The sequence below is a fragment of the Barbus barbus genome (assembly GCF_936440315.1).
Source record: "Barbus barbus genome assembly, chromosome: 4".
NCBI classification, from domain to species: domain Eukaryota; kingdom Metazoa; phylum Chordata; class Actinopteri; order Cypriniformes; family Cyprinidae; genus Barbus; species Barbus barbus.
In genome coordinates, this window is record NC_136732.1 from 172,703 (window position 1) to 192,473 (window position 19,771).

The window sequence follows — 19,771 nt, forward strand, 5'->3', positions numbered from 1 at the left end:
TATAATAGAGTATCCTTGCCATCTTTGTCTATTAGAAGGAAAATTCATTATTACCTAATAATTTATAAAACTATTCTGGGGTTGTTGCCTTTGTATCTAGGTTGTCTAATTCAAAAGAAAAGTGTTGGGAAATATTCCCTCCGGTCTGATAACTGTTTTACTCTTTCTGTTCCATTTGTGAGAACTGAACTGGGGAAAAGGGCTTTTATGTACGCAGCTCCTTTTGAATGGAACTTACTCCAAACGAAATTGAAATTACAAACTTTGGTGCCTATGGAACATTTTAAATCTATTATTCGGTCACTCGAAGAAGACTCATTGATCTGTACTTATTTTTAACTGTTTAATTTGTGTATTTGTTGTTTTAATCTGTAAGTCGTGACTGTAACTGCTGTCCATTCTTGGCCAGGACTCTCCTGTGAAAGAGATTTTTAATCTCAGAGAGATTTTCCTGGTTAAATAAAGGTCAAAAAAAAAAAAAAAAAAAATGCTGATTTCATTTTCCAGGAGGACTTAGCACCTGCCCACACTGCCAAAGGTACCAAAAGCTGGTTCAATTACCATGGTGTTACTGTGCTTGATTGGCCAGCAAACTCGCCTGACCTGAACCCCATAGAGAATATATGGGGTATTGTCAAGAGGAAGATGAGAGACACCAGACCCAACAATGCAGATGACCTGAAGGCCGCTATCAAAGCAACCTGGGTTTCCATACCACCTCAGCAGTGCCACAAACTGATCACCTCCATGTCACGCCAAATTGAGGCAGTAATTAAAGCAAAAGGAGCCGCTACCAAGTATTGAGTACATATACAGTAAATTAACATACTTTCCAGAGGGACAACAATTCACTAAAAATTTTTGTTTTTTTATTGGTCTTATGAAGTATTCTAATTTGTAGAGAATTGGCGGGTTTTTGTTAAATGTGAGCCTAAATCATCACAATTAAAAGAACCAAAGACTTAAACTACTTCAGTCTGTGTGCATTGAATTTATTTAATACACAATTTAAATAAAAGAGTTTCACAATTTGAGATGAATTACTGAAATAAATGAACTTTTCCACTACATTCTAATTTATTGAGATGTACCTGTAAATGGTAATTTTCTTAGTTATTGAATTACATAGGGGTTTTGCTCTCATAAAATGTGAATATATTTTGTGTCTGTATCCTTTTTAAGAGTGTGGAACTTTGTTTAGCTTTTTAGCTTCTTGTAGCTTTGAGCGCAATGTGAGGTGTTTCAGCTGTAATAGTGTAAAACAGCAAGACTTACTTTATGTGTTGACGGTTCATTGTGCAGATGGATAATTGCACTAAAAGAAATATCAATTTAGTCAAACAATCTCAAGTAGAAATTTTCTTAATTTTCATTTATTTCTATAAATCACAGAGATGAGACCTCGCCTAAAGACATAGAATCAGAATCAGAATGAGCTTTATTGGTAACAGAAGCTCCACAGTGCAACAGAGAGACAGCAACAGGACAGAACACAGATAATAAAGAATACAAATATCCAAATAGGCAATATACAAAACAGAAAAAACACAATATATAATATAGACAATTATGTGTTTACAGGTCTGATATGTGCAGTGGGGTTTCTCCTGAAGTCCACAATCATCTCCACAGTTTTGAGTGTGTTCAGCTCCAGGTTGTTAAAATTGCACCATACAGCCAGCTCCTTAGCCTCCTGTCTGTAAGCAGACTCGTCACCATCCTGAATGAGGCTGATCAGTGTGGTGTCGTCTGAAAACTTCAGGAGCTTGACAGAGGGGTCTTTAGATGTGCAGTTGTTGGTGTAGAGGGAGAAGAGCAGTGGGGAGAGAACACAGCCCTGTGGAGCTCCAGTGCTGATGGTACGAGTGCTGGATGTGGATTTACCAAGCTTTACTAACTGCTGTCTGTCTGTCAGGAAGCTGGTGATCCACTGACAGACGGAGGTGGGGACGGAGAGCTGAGACAGTTTATTCTGTCCGTGATGATGGTGTTAAAAGCGGAGCTGAAGTCCACAAACAGGATCCTCTCATAAGTCCCTTGTCTGTCCAGATGTTGCAGGATGAAGTGCAGTCCCATGTTGACTGCATCATCCACAGACCTGTTTTCTTTGTAGGCAAACTGCAGGGGGTCCAGTAAGGGTCCAGTGATGTCCTTCAGATAAGCCAAAACCAGTCTTTCAAATGATTTCATGGCCACAGACGTTAGAGCCACAGGTCTGTAGTCATTAAGTCCAGTAATTTTGGGTTTCTTTGGGACGGGGAAGATGGTGGAGCGTTTGAAGCATGAGGGGACTTTGCACAGCTCCAGTGATCTGTTGAAGATCTGTGTGAAGATGGGGGCCAGCTGATCAGCACAGGTTTTTAGGCAGGTTGGTGACACACCGTCTGGGCCTGGTGCTTTCCTTCTTTTGTTCTTTCTGAAGACCTGGCACACGTCATCTTCACTGATTTGAATTGTAGGTGTGGGGGAGAGGGGGGTTGCTGGAGGTGTTAATGGTTGTGTGGAGAGGTGTTCAGGGCGGGTGTGGGTTGTTTTTTCAAACCTACAGTAAAAGTCCTTTAAATCGTCTGCCAGTTGTTGATTCTCCAGAGCACTGGGGGATGGTGACTTGTAACTGGTGATATCCTTCAAACCTTTCCAGACTGAAGCAGGATCACTGGAAGAGAATTTGTTCCTTATCTTGTCAGAATAATTCCTCTTTGCCACTCTTATCTCCTTTTCCAGGGTGTATTTGGCCTGTTTATACAAGACTTTATCCCCCTTTCTGTAAGCATCTTCTTTGGCCTGACGGAGCTGAGTTTTGCAGTGAACCATGGTTTGTCATTGTTGTAGGTTAAATGAGTCTCTGTGAGCTCGTCCAGATCGGTGGCAGCATTTTCAAAAACAGTCCAATCAGTGAGAGAGAAACAGACTTGTAAATCCCGCTCTGTCTCATTAGTCCATCTTTTAACAGTTCTTAATACAGGTTTTGCAGATTTAAGTTTCTGCCTATAGGATGGAATAAGACGAACCAAACAGTGATCAGAGAATCTTAAAGCTGCTTGTGGAACAAAGTGATATGCGTCCTTTGTTGTTGTGTAACAGTGATCCAATATATTACTGTCTCTGGTGGGACATGTGATGTGCTGTCTGTATTTTGACAGTTCACGGGAGAGATTTGCTTTAGTAAAAAGCCCGAGAATGATTAAAACAGAGTCTGGGTGTTGTTGCTCACTCTCTGTGATCATATCAGCGAGTTTCTGTAAGCTGTGATCACGTGCACTTGCGGTGGAATGTAAATACTCACGAGAATGAACGAGCAGAACTCCCGCTGCGAATAGAACGGCTTGCAGTTAATGAAGAGCGTTTCTAGATCTGAACAGCACATCTTCTTTAACACTGTTAAATCTGTACACCACCTCTCATTGATGTAAAAGCATGTCCCGCCGCCGCGCGATTTCCCTGTTGATTCCGCATCCCGATCTGCTCTGATCAGCTGGAAATTAGGCAGATGTAGTACGCTGTCCGGTATGTCGCCATTTAGCCAGGTTTCCGTGAAACACAGAGCAGCAGAGTTCGAAAAATCCTTGTTTGTCCGGGAGGGCAGAAGGAGTTTGTCCGTTTTGTTGGGCAGAGAGCGGAGATTCGCCAGATGGATGCTTGGCAACAGCATTCGAAATCACGAGCGTGCCGGCTTGCTTCCCCTGTCTGCGCGTCCTCCTGAAGCGTTTGACCAGAGCTATGGCTCCGCCAGCTACAATGTCCAGCAAAACGTCTGAGTAGTCAAAATCCGGTAAAAGATTTTGTGGTGTGTTCTGCCGAATGTTCAGCAGGTCATGCCTGGTAAAACTGATCGTATTTGAGTAACAAAAAACAGGAAAAACAAACAAAAACTGTACAAACACTGAAGTGCAATGCACAGTAGCTGCCATGTGTGGCGCCATCTCGAATCAACCTCGAATCAATCATATTCAGTTCAACAAACAAATGTGAACAGCATTGTCCATAATCCTAACATTATGACTTACTGGCAGTAAAATGCCAGTCACAATAGATCAAAAGCAGCTTTTCTGTATTCTGTATGCAATATCCCTGATAGCACACATACATCTCCTAGACGTCTATTTGATGTCTGCATTTACATCTGCAAGACGTATTATTTAGGATGTTTGCTCATCTGCAATATGTCTAGGACGTTTCCTTTTAGATGTCAAATAGACGTCTATTAGATGTCTTTAAGATGTTTATTATTTAGAATGTATGTAAAACTGACATCTGAAAGACGTCTGCCAGACGTTTGTAGACAGCAGATGCTTTCCAGATCAAGAGATCTTTAACAGACATCTTGCAGACGTACGTGTGCTATCTGGGATGATTTTCTATGTGTTTAAGTGACATGTTTATTTTTATATTGAGTGTTATATGTAGTCGCATATTTTCATAAATAACCATCTTTAAATTAGAGATAAGTTCATTTTATACAACTGCTTGAATGGTGTGCTTGTGCATGTGCCACTAGTCTACCTCCCCCGACTGTCTCCCATTTCACTCCTGTGAAAAGTTCTCTGCACTCAGAGATTTTCTAATTCAGCTTAAACTATTTGCATCCTTTCATTTGAGGTACGGTTAACAGTGCAAAGACACGTTTTCTCATCCTCTCTGACAAATATAAGACAATTTTCATTAAGCTCAATTTTAATTTTATTTTATTGATTCATTCACTAAGCTAAGATTTTAAATCCTTTATTTTCTTTATAATACTGAGTAAACAACCATCGGAATGTGTGTGGGATTGTTTAGCTATAGTTGGGAGGACCAGATGTCCCCATAAGGATAGTAAAACCTGAAATTTTTTATATTGTGAGGACCTTTGGCTGGTCCTCACAAGGGAAATACTAAAATACTATTAAACTTATCAACTTATTTTACTATTAAAAATACTTAATGAAGTTTATTTAAAAATGTAACAATGCTAACATGTTTCTGTGATGGTTTTGGTTTAGTGGATAGAAAATATTGTTAGGTCAGTATAAAACAATAGAAGTCTATGAAAGTCCTCGCAAGTATAGCAAAACAAACGTGCGTGCGTGTGTGTGTGTGAGAGAGAGAGAGAGTTATTTTTATTTTTCTCTCATTTATTACAAATTTTTTGACTCTTTTTTTTTTTTTTACTTTGACGGTGTAATTATATTCTGTATTTTACACATTTAAAATACAACGGCAGTACTGTAACACAAATGTCCATACCAATAAAGCAACTTGAACTTGCGAGAGATATATAGACAATATGCTTTTATCTCTTAAAATTGTTTATACTTTTACTTATTTTTTTTATATTGTCCTTAAACCAATATTTATTTTCTCACATCAATGTAGACTGACCAAAACCCCTGCAATGCAGCACTGCCTGAAACCGAGCACACATGGTCCGCAGCTGTCCCGGACATTAAGTTCAAAACACACTTTGAAATCTTCAATTTTGACAAGGCCGGTTTAAACAAATCTCATGTTTCACCCATTCAGGTCATGGGTTAATTACGGTACTCCAGATATATGTTACAAATAAATGGCATAGCACATCTGGTGGTCATTTAAGGACAATTTAAACAATCTCCTATTTCATGACGGAGGTCAAAGGTTAATTATGGTACTCTAGGTATACGTTACAAACACATGTCATAATGCATCTGGTGAACATTTAAAGGCCAATTTAAACAATCTCCTATTTCATGACAGACTTTACATGAGCTGGATATATTACAAACAGATGTCAAAAAGAGGTGATCATTAAAAGGTCAAAGGTTAACCCCTGAGGGACCATCCATAAAATATTTTGACATATAATCCGGACCTAGTTACTACTTCTAACAATTGCAGATGCCAATATTAGTTACAATCAGTTGCAAAATTTTGCATAGGAAATATTACCCGTACTACTGCCGGTCACAAGATCCATTTCTGAAATTACAGCCTTCCAGTTCTTTTGCTCGGGGAAATCTACAATCAAAGTCTCTCCCTGAATATCTGTGGAATTTAAAAAGAAATTATCTAAATCATTATAAATTCCTCAAATATGTGTACTTTATTTTTACACTGTGATACACAGTGAGTCTACACAAAATGTTTAATTTCTTTCATTTTAGTGGAAATCCCAACGTCTTGAATATGTATACCTAAAATTAGTGAAAAAATTAAGGCAGTCAGTACTCCTACCCTTAACAACTCCGATGCTTTTGTGAGTGACTGATCCCCATTTGTATCTTGGAGTAACAACAGACGGCTTCACATAGACTTTATCTCCAATCTTAATTTTGGACTCCGGACTTGAAGATCCTGAAATGAAAACAGTGTTACGAAGGTCTGAGAGGAGATTTAAGAGCTGCAACTTAAATGGTCACCCTGTAATGATACTTTCAACATTATACTGCCAAAAGTACTGAGACACCCCTCCAAATCATTGAATTCAAGTATTCCAATCACTTCGATGGCCACAGGTGTATAAAATCAAGCACCTACAGTAGACTTTTCAGAGTGCTTCTACAAACATTTGTTAAAGAATGGGTCACTCTCAGGAGCTCAGTGAATTCAAGCATGGAACTGTGATAGGTTGCCACCTGTGTAATAAGTACTTTTGTGAAATTTACTCACTACTAAATATTCCATCGTTAACTGTTAGTGATATTATAACAAAGTGTAAGAAATAGGGAACAATAGCAACTCAGCCACGAAGTGGTAGGCCATGTAAAATCACTGAGCGGGGTCAGCGCATACTGAGGCGCAGAAGTCATAAACTTTCTGCAGTCAATAGCTACAGACCTCCAAACTTCATGTGGCCTTCACATAAGCTCAAGAATGGTGCATAGAGAGCTTCATGGAATGGGTATCCATGGCCGAACAGCTGCATCCAAGCCTTACATCACCAAGTGCAAGGCAAAGAGTGGGATGCATTGGTGTAAAACACGCCACCACTGGACTCTAGAGCAGTGAAGACGTGTTCTCTGGAGTGACCGATCGCGCCTCTCTGTCTGGCAATCCTTACAATTGCAGATGCCAATATTAGATACAATCAGTTGCAAAATTTTGCATAGGAAAGATTACCCGTACTATTGCTGGTCACAAGATCCATTTCTGAAATTACAGCCTTCCAGTTCTTTTGCTCGGGGAAATCTACAATCAAAGTCTCTCCCTGAATATCTGTGGAATTTAAAAAGAAATTATCTAAATCATTATAAATTCCTCAAATATGTGTACTTTATTTTTACACTGTGATAAACAGTGAGCCTACACAATTTTTTTTATGTCTTTCATTTTAGTGAAAATCACAACGTCTTGAATATATATACCTAAAATTTGTGAAAAAATTAAGGCAGTCAGTACTCCTACCTTTAACAACTCCGATGCTTTTGTGAGTGACTGATCCCCATTGGTATCTTGGAGTAACAACAGACGGCTTCACATAGACTTTGTTTCCAATCTTAATTTTGGACTCCGGACTTGAAGATCCTGAAATGTAAAGAGTGTTACGAAGGTCTGAGAGGAGATTTAAGAGCTGCAACTTAAATGGTCACCCTGTAATGATACTTTCAACATTATATTGCCAAAAGTACTGGCACACCCCTCCAAATCATTGAATTGAAGTATTCCAATCACTTCGATGGCCACAGGTGTATAAAATCAAGCACCTACAGTAGACATTTCAGAGTGCTTCTAAAAACATTTGTAAAAGAATGGGTCATTCTCAGGAGCTCAGTGAATTCAAGCATGGAAATGTGATAGGTTACCACCTGTGTAATAAGTTATTTCGTGAAATTTACTCACTACTAAATATTCCACCGTTAACTGTTAGTGATATTATAACAAAGTGTAAGCAATAGGGAACTATAGCCACTCAGCCACGAAGTGGTAGGCCATGTAAAGTCACTGAGCGGGGTCAGCGCATACTGAGGCGCAGAAGTCATCAACTTTCTGCAGTCAATAGCTACAGACCTCCAAACTTCATGTGGCCTTCAGATGAGATCAAGAACGGTGCACAGAGAGCTTCATGGAATGGGTATCCATGGCCAAACAGCTGCATCCAAGCCTTACATCACCAAGTGCAAGGCAAAGAGTGGGATGCAGTGGTGTAAAACACACCACCACTGGACTCTAGAGCAGTGAAGACGTGTTCTCTGGAGTGACCGATCGCGCCTCTCTGTCTGGCAATCCTTACAATTGCAGATGCCAATATTAGATACAATCAGTTGCAAAATTTTGCATAGGAAAGATTACCCGTACTACTGCCGGTCACAAGATCCATTTCTGAAATTACAGCCTTCCAGTTCTTTTGCTCAGGGAAATCTACAATCAAAGTCTCTCCCTGAATATCTGTGGAATTTAAAAAGAAATGATCTAAATCATTATAAATTCCTCAAATATGTGTACTTTATTTTTACACTGTGATACACAGTGAGTCTACACAAAATGTTAAATTTCTTTCATTTTAGTGAAAATCCCAATGTCTTGAATATGTATACCTAAAATTTGTGAAAAAATTAAGGCAGTCAGTACTCCTACCTTTAACAACTCCGATGCTTTTGTGAGTGACTGATCCCCATTGGTATCTTGGAGTAACAACAGACGGCTTCACATAGACTTTGTCTCCAATCTTAATTTTGGACTCCGGACTTGAAGATCCTGAAATGTAAAGAGTGTTATGAAGGTCTGAGAGGAGATTTAAGAGCTGCGACTTAAATGGTCACCCCGTAATGATACTTTCAACATTATATTGCAAAAAGTACTAGGACACCCCTCCAAATCATTGAATTCAAGTATTCCAATCACTTCGATGGCCACAGGTGTGTAAAATCAAGCACCTACAGTAGACATTTCAGAGTGCTTCTACAAACATTTGTAAAAGAATGGGTCACTCTCAGGAGCTCAGAGAATTCAAGCATGGAAATGTGATAGGTTACCACCTGTGTAATAAGTTATTTCGTGAAATTTACTCACTACTAAATATTCCACCGTTAACTGTTAGTGATATTATAACAAAGTGTAAGCAATAGGGAACTATAGCCACTCAGCCACGAAGTGGTAGGCCATGTAAAGTCACTGAGCGGGGTCAGCGCATACTGAGGCGCAGAAGTCATCAACTTTCTGCAGTCAATAGCTACAGACCTCCAAACTTCATGTGGCCTTCAGATGAGATCAAGAACGGTGCACAGAGAGCTTCATGGAATGGGTATCCATGGCCAAACAGCTGCATCCAAGCCTTACATCACCAAGTGCAAGGCAAAGAGTGGGATGCAGTGGTGTAAAACATGCCACCACTGGACTCTAGAGCAGTGAAGACGTGTTCTCTGGAGTGACCGATCGCGCCTCTTTGTCTGGCAATCCTTACAATTGCAGATGCCAATATTAGATACAATCAGTTGCAAAATTGTGCATAGGAAAGATTACCCGTACTACTGCCGGTCACAAGATCCATTTCTGAAATTACAGCCTTCCAGTTCTTTTGCTCGGGGAAATCTACAATCAAAGTCTCACCCTGAATATCTGTGGAATTTAAAAAGAAATGATCTAAATCATTATAAATTCCTCAAATATGTGTACTTTATTTTTACACTGTGATACACAGTGAGTCTACACAAAATGTTTAATTTCTTTCATTTTAGTGAAAATCCCAATGTCTTGAATATGTATACCTAAAATTTGTGAAAAAATTAAGGCAGACAGTACTCCTACCTTTAACAACTCCGATGCTTTTGTGAGTGACTGATCCCCATTGGTATCTTGGAGTAACAACAGACGGCTTCACATAGACTTTGTCTCCAATCTTAATTTTGGACTCCGGACTTGAAGATCCTGAAATGTAAAGAGTGTTATGAAGGTCTGAGAGGAGATTTAAGAGCTGCGACTTAAATGGTCACCCCGTAATGATACTTTCAACATTATATTGCAAAAAGTACTGGGACACCCCTCCAAATCATTGAATTCAAGTATTCCAATCACTTCGATGGCCACAGGTGTAAAATCAAGCACCTACAGTAGACATTTCAGAGTGCTTCTACAAACATTTGTAAAAGAATGGGTCACTCTCAGGAGCTCCGAGAATTCAAGCATGGAAATGTGATAGGTTACCACCTGTGTAATAAGTTATTTCGTGAAATTTACTCACTACTAAATATTCCACCGTTAACTGTTAGGGATATTATAACAAAGTGTAAGCAATAGGGAACTATAGCCACTCAGCCACGAAGTGGTAGGCCATGTAAAGTCACTGAGCGGGGTCAGCGCATACTGAGGCGCAGAAGTCATCAACTTTCTGCAGTCAATAGCTACAGACCTCCAAACTTCATGTGGCCTTCAGATGAGATCAAGAACGGTGCACAGAGAGCTTCATGGAATGGGTATCCATGGCCAAACAGCTGCATCCAAGCCTTACATCACCAAGTGCAAGGCAAAGAGTGGGATGCAGTGGTGTAAAACATGCCACCACTGGACTCTAGAGCAGTGAAGACGTGTTCTCTGGAGTGACCGATCGCGCCTCTCGGTCTGGCAATCCTTACAATTGCAGATGCCAATATTAGATACAATCAGTTGCAAAATTTTGCATAGGAAAGATTACCCGTACTACTGCCGGTCACAAGATCCATTTCTGAAATTACAGCCTTCCAGTTCTTTTGCTCAGGGAAATCTACAATCAAAGTCTCTCCCTGAATATCTGTGGAATTTAAAAAGAAATGATCTAAATCATTATAAATTCCTCAACTATGTGTACTTTATTTTTTACACTGTGATACACAGTGAGTCTACACAAAATTTTTTATTTCTTTCATTTTAGTGAAAATCACAACGTCTTGATTATGCATGCCTAAAATTAGTGATTAAATTAAGGCAGTCAGTGCTTCTACCTTGAACAACTCCAATGCTTTTGTTTGTGACTGATCCCCATTGGTATCTTGGAGTAACAACAGACGGCTTCACACAGACTTTGTCTCCAATCTTAATTTTGGACTCCGGACTTGAAGATCCTGAAATGTAAAGAGTGTTACGAAGGTCTGAGAAGAGATTTAAAAGCTCCAACTTAAATGTCATAGACACCTTATAATGATACTTTCTCCACAATATTGCCAAAAGTACTGGGACACCCCTCCAAATCACTGAATTCAGATATTCTAGTGATGATTCAGATACTCTTTGATGGCCACAGGTGTATAAAATCAAGCACCTACAGTAGACATGCAGAGTGCTTCTACAAACATTTGTGAAATAATGTGTAGCTTCGCTTTTCTGTTGAATCTCTATCTTACTTTCACTCTCTGTTGTTTAAAGTGATAATATATAACTTATTTCCCACCATATTTCTGGTATTATCTATCAAACTAATCTAAGTAACTTCGCTTTTTAAAACCACGAGTGCAGTGCATTAGCATTCGTTAGCCGGTTAGCTCAAGGGTCTGCAACTTTCAATGTCAAAAGAGCCATTTTGGCCCCTTTCCCACCGAATAAATTTCATGTGGAGCCACAAAATATTTGATGCCCAAATAAAGATAACACGGCATATAGCTAAAGTTTTATATTCAGTTATGTTACAGGGTATGCAGGGAAGTAGCAATCATTTCAGAAGTGAGGGGGACAGAAATGTCAAATGTAGTAATAATAATAATAATATTTATGTATGTATGCATAATTGACCAAAAAAACATCTCTTACTTTTAATTGGCTAAGAAATAAAATACACTGCTGGACAATAACCAATAATTTGTCTTCTATAATATTTTTGATAAATATTTGACTAATATCAGTTTTATGGTTATGATTGTACAATCAGTATATATACTACAAACACATTTTTTCATTTTTATCAGAGAATAAGACAGAAAATATATTTTATAGCTTCTGTACTGTAATTAATACTGTCAATTACCATTGTATCATTCATATTCATATCATTCATATATTATCTGGGGAAGACTTGAAAAACACATATCGTCTTCACGTTTCATCTGTTAAGTTTTATGCTTGTTATTCAGCTTAGATACAGTGATAGCAGGATGCCTGTCAAAAGTTATTATTACTTCTATGATATTATTACTATGATTTTTTCTTCTCCATTTTGAACTTTCTGCGCGAAAGCCCCCCCCCCCGGCTTTGAGTATGAATGAAACATACAGCCGTGTTCAGCGCTCCGTGAAGTTCACATCGTTTTGGATACGAATAAAAGGTATCCAAAACGACATGACTATCATTTCTCTTTTAATTTAAATCTAGATTTATTCACATTGCCTCTTGAAAACCTCTACTTTAACACACTTGACCGAGAAAAAGTACAGGGGAAGAGTTTAGGTTGTATTAAAAGTGGGGGGGGGGGGGGATACCTCCGCCGCATACACCCATACAGGGAGCCACCGCAAAGATATGAAAGAGCCGCATGTGGCTCGGAGCCGCGGGTTGCGAGCCCTGGGTTAGCTTGTCACTCGCTGTTCCATTCGCCTTTCTAATCACGCCTATTATTGTTTTCTCTTGTTTTCGCGCCATTTTTCACAAGTTAATCAAACAACAGTGGTAAGTGGTAAATCAGAATCTGTCATCAATCACGGTGAGTAATGGCTTCTTCTCCTGCTATTGTTGTTTGCATTGTTTGCTACATGTACAATTTGTCTCTCTCTGTAGGCGACGAGGGATTCACATGTGATAAATGCAGGGATATAGTTAGGCTGACAGAGAAGATTTTAGAACTAGAGACACGCATCCAAACTTTAGTTGAGAATAGTAAGAATGTGAGGGCTGTAGATACTCCTTTAAATGCAACTAGCTCAGTGAGTCCTGTATATTGTTCAGTTCCGGTAGAGCCCGTGCAGCAGGGCAACTGGGTGAATGTGAAGCGGCCTAGTCAAGGGTCAAAACACCGCTCTTCCATTCAAATCATAACATCAAACAGGTTCCCCCCACTCAGTGAAACAGCCACTGAGAAACTTGATAAAAGAGCTCTAGTTATAGGCGATTCTATTGTATCGAACCTGAAAATAGAGACACCAGCCACCATAGTCCATTGTTTACCTCGGAGCCAGAGCGCCTGACATCTTGGCAAATTTAAAAGTGCTGGCTAATGCTAAAAGTAAATTCATTAAGATTGTTATTCAGGTTGGCGCTAATGATGTTTGACTTCGCCAGTCTGAGATCATTAAAAATAATGTTAAAGAGGTGTGTGAACTTGCAAATACGATGTCAGACTAACATACGATGTTAGGGGGCCTGTGTGGTGCCCTGGTGGCCCGTATACAGTAGCCAGTACAAACATCACAGGGAATTTATCATTAACACTTGTTTCTCTATATAATGTTGTATGAAGCACTATTACTCCAAATGAGGGGAAGTCGTGGCCTAATGGTTAGAGAGTTGGACTTGTGATCCAAAGGTTGCGGGTTCGAGTCTCCGGCCGGCAGGGATTGTAGGTGGGGGGAGTGAATGTCCAGCGCTCTCTCCACCCTCAATACCACGACTGAGGTGCCCTTGAGCAAGGCACCGAACCCCCAACTGCTCCCCGGGCGCTGCAGCATAAAATGGCTGCCCACTGCTCTGGGTGTATGTTCACGGTGTGTGTGTGTGTTCACTGCTGTGTGTGCACGTTGGATGGGTTAAATGCAGAGCATGAATTCCGAGTATGGGAGACGGTGTTCATCCCTCCTGGGGTGGTGCCGCACTTCTCTCTAGAAATATGGCACATAGTTTTAGAGTTCGTACTTGACTAACTGAGGACCAGGTTAGAAAGCAGACAGACTGGTTAAACGGACCGTCTGCTAGCGACTCACGTCACAGATATGAGTTAATTCTCAGCACATAGTAGGGATGGGTACCAAAACTCGGTATTAAATCGGTCTCAGGGCTAAATTATGAAAGACCGGAGTATCGATAAGCTCTGACGTTATCGGTACTTCTGTCGGTATTGGAGAAATTAAGAAAACACACATACATTTATTGTTGCTCTCTCTCTCTCTCTCTCTCTCTCTCTCTCTCTATATATATATATATATATATATATATATATATATATATATGTCGCCAGCTGTTTTTATGTGCAATAATATTCAAACATTTGTCTATGATGCATTTCTGCTATGCGCAATTCAGAAGCCAGATCGCGCTCACGCGGAGGAGCTTCAGCACACGCAACATGAAAGTCCTGTTTAATTATGATAGAAGAGAGAACCAACTATTCAAACATCTGCTCACACTTTAGGCCTGTGGCTGTTATATTAAGCTAAGTATTTTTTTTTTTTTTTTTCGATTTTGGCTTCCAAGGATTATAGCCGCATTTCTTCTAGCACAACTCCCTTCCCTTCATAGCGGCGCGAATTCGTTCCTCCGAACCAAAACTTAACATCTGAATCAGCTCAATCAGTGATGCCAACACCTGTAGATTTGTTTTCCTCCAGCTGCACTCCATTTTCCAGGCTGCTCTCTTTAGGGTTCGAGTGTGATCATTATACCACGGTGTCAGACTGTTTTCTTTGGTCTTCCTTAAGCGTAAAAGAGAAACTATGTCTAAAGTGCTAGAAAAGAGAGAGTCCATGGTTTCTGTTACATCATCAAGTTTTTCTGCGCTGTTGGATATGCTGAGGAATAGAGCTAAATCAGGAAGATTACTTACAAAGCAGTCTTTTGTGGTAGAAGTGATGATTCTACCATACTTGTAACAAGGAGTAGAATTTACAGTTTTAGCTATATGGAGTTTACACAAGACTAGATAATTATCTGAGATATCATCGCTTTGCTGCAGAATTTCAACACTACTAACATCAATTCCATGTGACAGTATTAAATCTAGAGTATGATTTCGACAATGAGTAGGTCCTGAAACGTGTTGTGTAACCCCAATAGAGTTCAGAATGTCTATGAATGCTGATCTTAATTCATCATGTTTTTTTATTATCAACATGGATATTAAAATCGCAGACAATTAAGACTTTATCTGCAGCCAGTACTAGCTCAGATAGAAAATCAGCAAATTCTTTAATAAAGTCTGTATGGTGCCCTGGTGGCCTGTATACAGTAGCCAGTACAAACATCACAGGGGATTTATCACTAACACGTGTTTCTCTAGATAATGTTATACGCAGCACCATAACTTCAAATGAGTTATACTTAAAGCCTGCCCTCTGAGAAATACTGAGAATATTGCTATAAATTGTAACAACACCTCCCCCTTTACGTTTTGGACGTGGCTCATTTTTATAGCAGTAATCTTGGGGGGTGGACTCATTTAAAGTAATGTATTCATCTGGTTTTAGCCATGTTTCTGTCAAACAAGCAAATCTAGGTTATGATCTTTGATCAAATCATTTACAAAAAGTGCTTTTGTAGAAAGGGACCTGATATTCAGTAAGCCAAGTTTTATCAATTGATTCTCTGTATTGTACACATTTTTTATTTGTTGAACATCAATTCAATTGTTACTCTTAATTTGGTTTGGATGTTTTCTGTATTTTCTAGTTCGGGGAACAGACAGTCTCTATAGTGTGATATCTGGGTGAAAGAGTCTCTATGTGCTGAGAATTAACTGACTTCTGTGACATGAGGCGGCTAGCAGACGGTCGGTTTAGCCAGGCTGTCTGCTTCCTGACCTGGGCCCCATTTAGTCAAGTACGTACTCTAAGACTATGTGCCATTTTTCTAGAGAGAAGAGCGGCACCACTCCAGGAGGGATGAACACCATCTCTTTTCAACAGGTCAGGTATGCCCCAAAAACTTGTCCAATTGTCTATAAAACCTATGTTATTCTGCTAGCACCACTTAGACATCCAGCCATTGAGTGACAGCAGTCTGCTATGAATCTCGTCACCCCGGTAAGCAGGAAGGGAACCAGAGCATATTACAGAGTCTGACATTGTACTTTCAAGTCCAGACACCTATTTAACATTATATTTAGTGATCTCCGACTGGCGAAGTCGAACATCATTAGCACCGACGTGTATAACAATCTTACTGAATTTATGTTTAGCATTAGACAGCACTTTTAAATTTGTTAAGATGTCAGACGCTCTGGCTCCTGGTAAACAATGGACTATGGTGGCTGGTGTCTCTATTTTCACATTCCATACAACAGAATCGCCAATAACTATACGTGTCTCTAGTTCTAAAATCTTCTCTGTCAGCCTAACTATATCCCTGCATTTATCACATCTGAATCACTCATCGCCGACAGCGAGAGATAAACTATACATGTGACATGAAGTGCAAATAACTAGAGAAGGAGAAGCCGTTACTCACCGTGATAGAGGAATGATTTATTTACCACTGTTGTTTGATGAGCTCATGAGTTCAAACAGAGCGAGAGAGAGATGAAAAAGAGCGAGAAAAAAGAAAACAATAATAGGCGCGAATAGAAACGCGAGTGGAAATCCGAATGAATGGCACACGCGTTGTACTTGCGTTTTTAGATTAAAAGCGAACAAATTAATCAGATTAGTTTGATAGATAATATCAGAAATATGGAGGGAATTAAGTTATATTTTATCACTTTAAACAACAGAGAGTGATAGTAAAATTGAACAAAAAGCTAAGCTACATGGAGCTACAATCGCAAATCTCTCACCAAACCTCTCAGCAGAACAGCAGACAGGAGCAATAAAGGTGACTTGACTTGACTTGAAAGAATGGGTCACTCTCATGAGCTCAGTGAATTCAAGCATGGTACTGTGATAGGTTGCCACCTGTGTAATAAGTTCTTCATGAAATTTGCTCACTTCTAAATATTCCACTGTCAACTGTTAGTGGTATTATAACAGTGTAAGCAATTGGGAACAACTGCAATTCTATGGCGTTATTTTAATGACAAATGTTGAGAGCGCATTATTGTAGTGCAAATGCAGGGCCGGCCCAAGCCTTTATGGGGCCCTAAGCAGAAATTTTTTTGGGGGCCCCTCGGTGCTACCAATATGACTGGTTATTTTCAAAGCTTGATTATTCACACACTAATCTAACACATCCATTATCAGTTTTTTTCCCTTTCAGTTGTTCACTCCGAGTCATGTCGGTGACCGACGAATTGGGGATCTCGCTTAGAGAGACCAATCCACTTTGAGTGTAAACTAAACGAGCCAATGCACATTGGCATGCGATGATTGCATCCAGCTGCCACTGATCACAGCATGAATAGAAGTAGGCAGCAAGTGCAGCGCATATTCAGCTCAGATACACGCTGCTCTCAGCCTGAGGGAGTGCCCACACTTAAAACATGTCTCTCTCCTCACAAAACTGTGTCCTGTCTGTGCACTCGCAAATCTCTCTGTGCTCATGTGCAGACATTAATTATTTTCGCACCTGAATTAAATGTTGTCAAAAGTTATCATTATGCACTTTTGCAAAAGTAGGCCTAGTCTCAAAACAGATTTGTTCAGGGCCTTTCCTTGATTTTTTTTATGGTTGTATTTCTGTTTTAATATAATAACTGATTATTGTGCTTTGCTTTAGTAATTCATCTCTTTTATGTTTGTATTTTGTTCTTTTCTGCGAATCCATATATGCATCTCTCTGTAAAGTACTTTGTAAACACTGTTTTAAAAGGTTCTATATAAATAAAGCTTTAAGCAATTAGACCTCCATGACTGACTGATGAAAATACTATGTAAAATCTAATTGGCTGGGAGGAAACTGAACCTGGAATTCGTTCGACAATCAAAGATGGATCTTTACTTTCTTTCCAGTTTAATAATGTTTAGCAATGTTAATGAAATGCACAGGTGTCAAAAGTATTCACATTCATTACTCAAGTAGATACTAGGGTTTAAAAAGACTTCTGTAGAAGTTGAAGTATCAACTCAAGTTTTTTACTCAAGTAAAAGTGTAAAAGTACTGGTTTCAAAACTTCTTAAAGTATAAAAGTAAAAGTAATGGAAGGAAAAAAAATGCCATTAAGGACAAAAGCTTAGGCCGCGGCACAGGGGCCTATTGTGCACTACCCCACCTCCTCAAAAAAACATTTTTCTAAAGGCCATAATGACTATAATGTTATATTAAAATGTTAATGTTGAAAAATGTGGGATGCACTAGGCTACCTGTTTCAGCCGGATATGTGCCCACTGAAAATGAACGCATTTTAGTACAATGCAAATACATTAAAAAACCATATATGTGTACTACTGAGCATTAACGTGTTTCATGGAGCAGAAGATATGATGACTAGTTGCCTGTAAGTATTGTAATGGTGCAAAAAGTCAGACTTCAGAGGCATGTCATCAATAATCTTTATTGGAATGTAAATGTACATCCAAGCTTAGCTGCAGGAATCTGTGAGGGCAACGGACGAAGAGAAAGCACCCGTTTGATAAATGAGCCAGTAGTGGAGAAATAATAACTTTTAAGAAATCTTTTTTGAGTGTGACGTGATTTATGTCATGTGCAGGTGCGATGGATCGCGTACAAACCAATAGGGTGTCGGAATGGTATAGATTTATATTCTCATCCAACCACAATTCACTCTATCCGGATGGCGCGATTTATCTGGATAGGTTTTTATTTTATTTTTATTTTTTTTGAGCGATGAGCAAGGGCGATGCTAGGATTTTCATTTTAGGGGGGCTCAGCCCCCAATGATGGTATAATAATAAAAAATAAATATTTAAAAAAATGTATTAATAGGGTAGGATGGTATACTAAACTTATTGCAGTATTCCACTGTATTGCATAGATGGGTATAACATCCGAGTACAAGCCAAATACAAGTCTACCTGATCTCACACACACACACACCTATTTACTGTACAAACCAAAAATGTTACTGTTTGCATTACTAGTACAAATATTTTTCTATGCTCAAGTACAAACAGAAAATTGTAAACATAAAACATCATATCACTTTAAACTTACACTGACTATCCATATTAGCAATATAAACAACACAGCTATAAGGCTGGACAATGGATTAAACTATGTGGGTGCTGTGATTAACTTTTAAAAGTAAAAAAAAAAAAAAAAACAGCAAAACTGAAGCAGTCTGTGAGAAGGACACACAATGTTTCAATCTCTGTCAATCACTCTGATATGCAATTAAAATGAGTGCACTGACTGAGTGCTGTCTGTCACTGTCTTTAATCACTTCTATGCATAACTGTATGGTAGTTAATGCCACATGCACTGTAATATTAAGTTCTATATTGAAAGCTAAATTTTCAAATGAAAATAGCAATAACGTGATCGTTTTATAAAGTATGCGTATAATGTGTTAAGGGCTTTGAGTGGTGAATGCAGCGAAAACTTTACAGAAGATTGGAAACCGATTTCTCTCCCATGAGTTTTTGTAAACTGTATTTAAGACAAAGAACTGCACAGATGTAGATATTATAACAATCTATCGATAAACACACACCTTGTCCTCTCCTCTGCGCCACCGCAGTCTGTGGATTGAAGAACGCGCAGAAAGATGGGGAGGAGACGAAGTCTGATGCCGTTTGAAATTTAAAGGGGAAGAATCGCAAGATTTTTAGGGGGAAATTTAGGGGTGCTAAAACCCCCCTAAAAATGGCCTAGCAACGCCCATGACGATGACAAGCCGGAATGAAAACGAGCCGAAATGAAATAGGAGTAAAGAGGCTATTTTTAAAATGTAAAGAGTAGAAAGTACAGATAATTGCGTGAAAATGTAAGGAGTAGAAGTAAAAAGTTGGCTGAAAAATAATTACTCCAGTAAAGTATAGATACCCAAAATTTCTACTTAAGTAAGGTAATGAAGTATTTGTACTTCGTTACTTGACACCTCTGATGAAATGTAGACTGTAGTGAGTGGGGCGGGGCCGAGAGCCGTGGGAGCGGA

At 39.2% G+C, this 19,771-nt stretch overlaps 1 protein-coding gene across 2 annotated transcripts in view; it reads right to left on the bottom strand.

Moving 5' to 3' along the window:
* LOC306868694 (Fc receptor-like protein 5) overlaps positions 1–19,771 on the bottom strand; it is a 188,114-nt gene that overhangs the window by 146,321 nt on the left and 22,022 nt on the right. For both annotated transcript variants that reach the window (XM_079414985.1, XM_079414984.1), the window contains exons 5-14: positions 10,872–10,991; positions 10,586–10,681; positions 9,703–9,822; positions 9,418–9,513; positions 8,533–8,652; positions 8,248–8,343; positions 7,363–7,482; positions 7,078–7,173; positions 6,193–6,312; positions 5,908–6,003 (exon numbers count right to left, since the gene is read on the bottom strand). In XM_079414985.1, the coding sequence (XP_079271111.1) occupies positions 5,908–6,003; positions 6,193–6,312; positions 7,078–7,173; positions 7,363–7,482; positions 8,248–8,343; positions 8,533–8,652; positions 9,418–9,513; positions 9,703–9,822; positions 10,586–10,681; positions 10,872–10,991 (1,080 nt within the window). The remainder of the gene's footprint in view (positions 1–5,907; positions 6,004–6,192; positions 6,313–7,077; positions 7,174–7,362; positions 7,483–8,247; positions 8,344–8,532; positions 8,653–9,417; positions 9,514–9,702; positions 9,823–10,585; positions 10,682–10,871; positions 10,992–19,771) is intronic.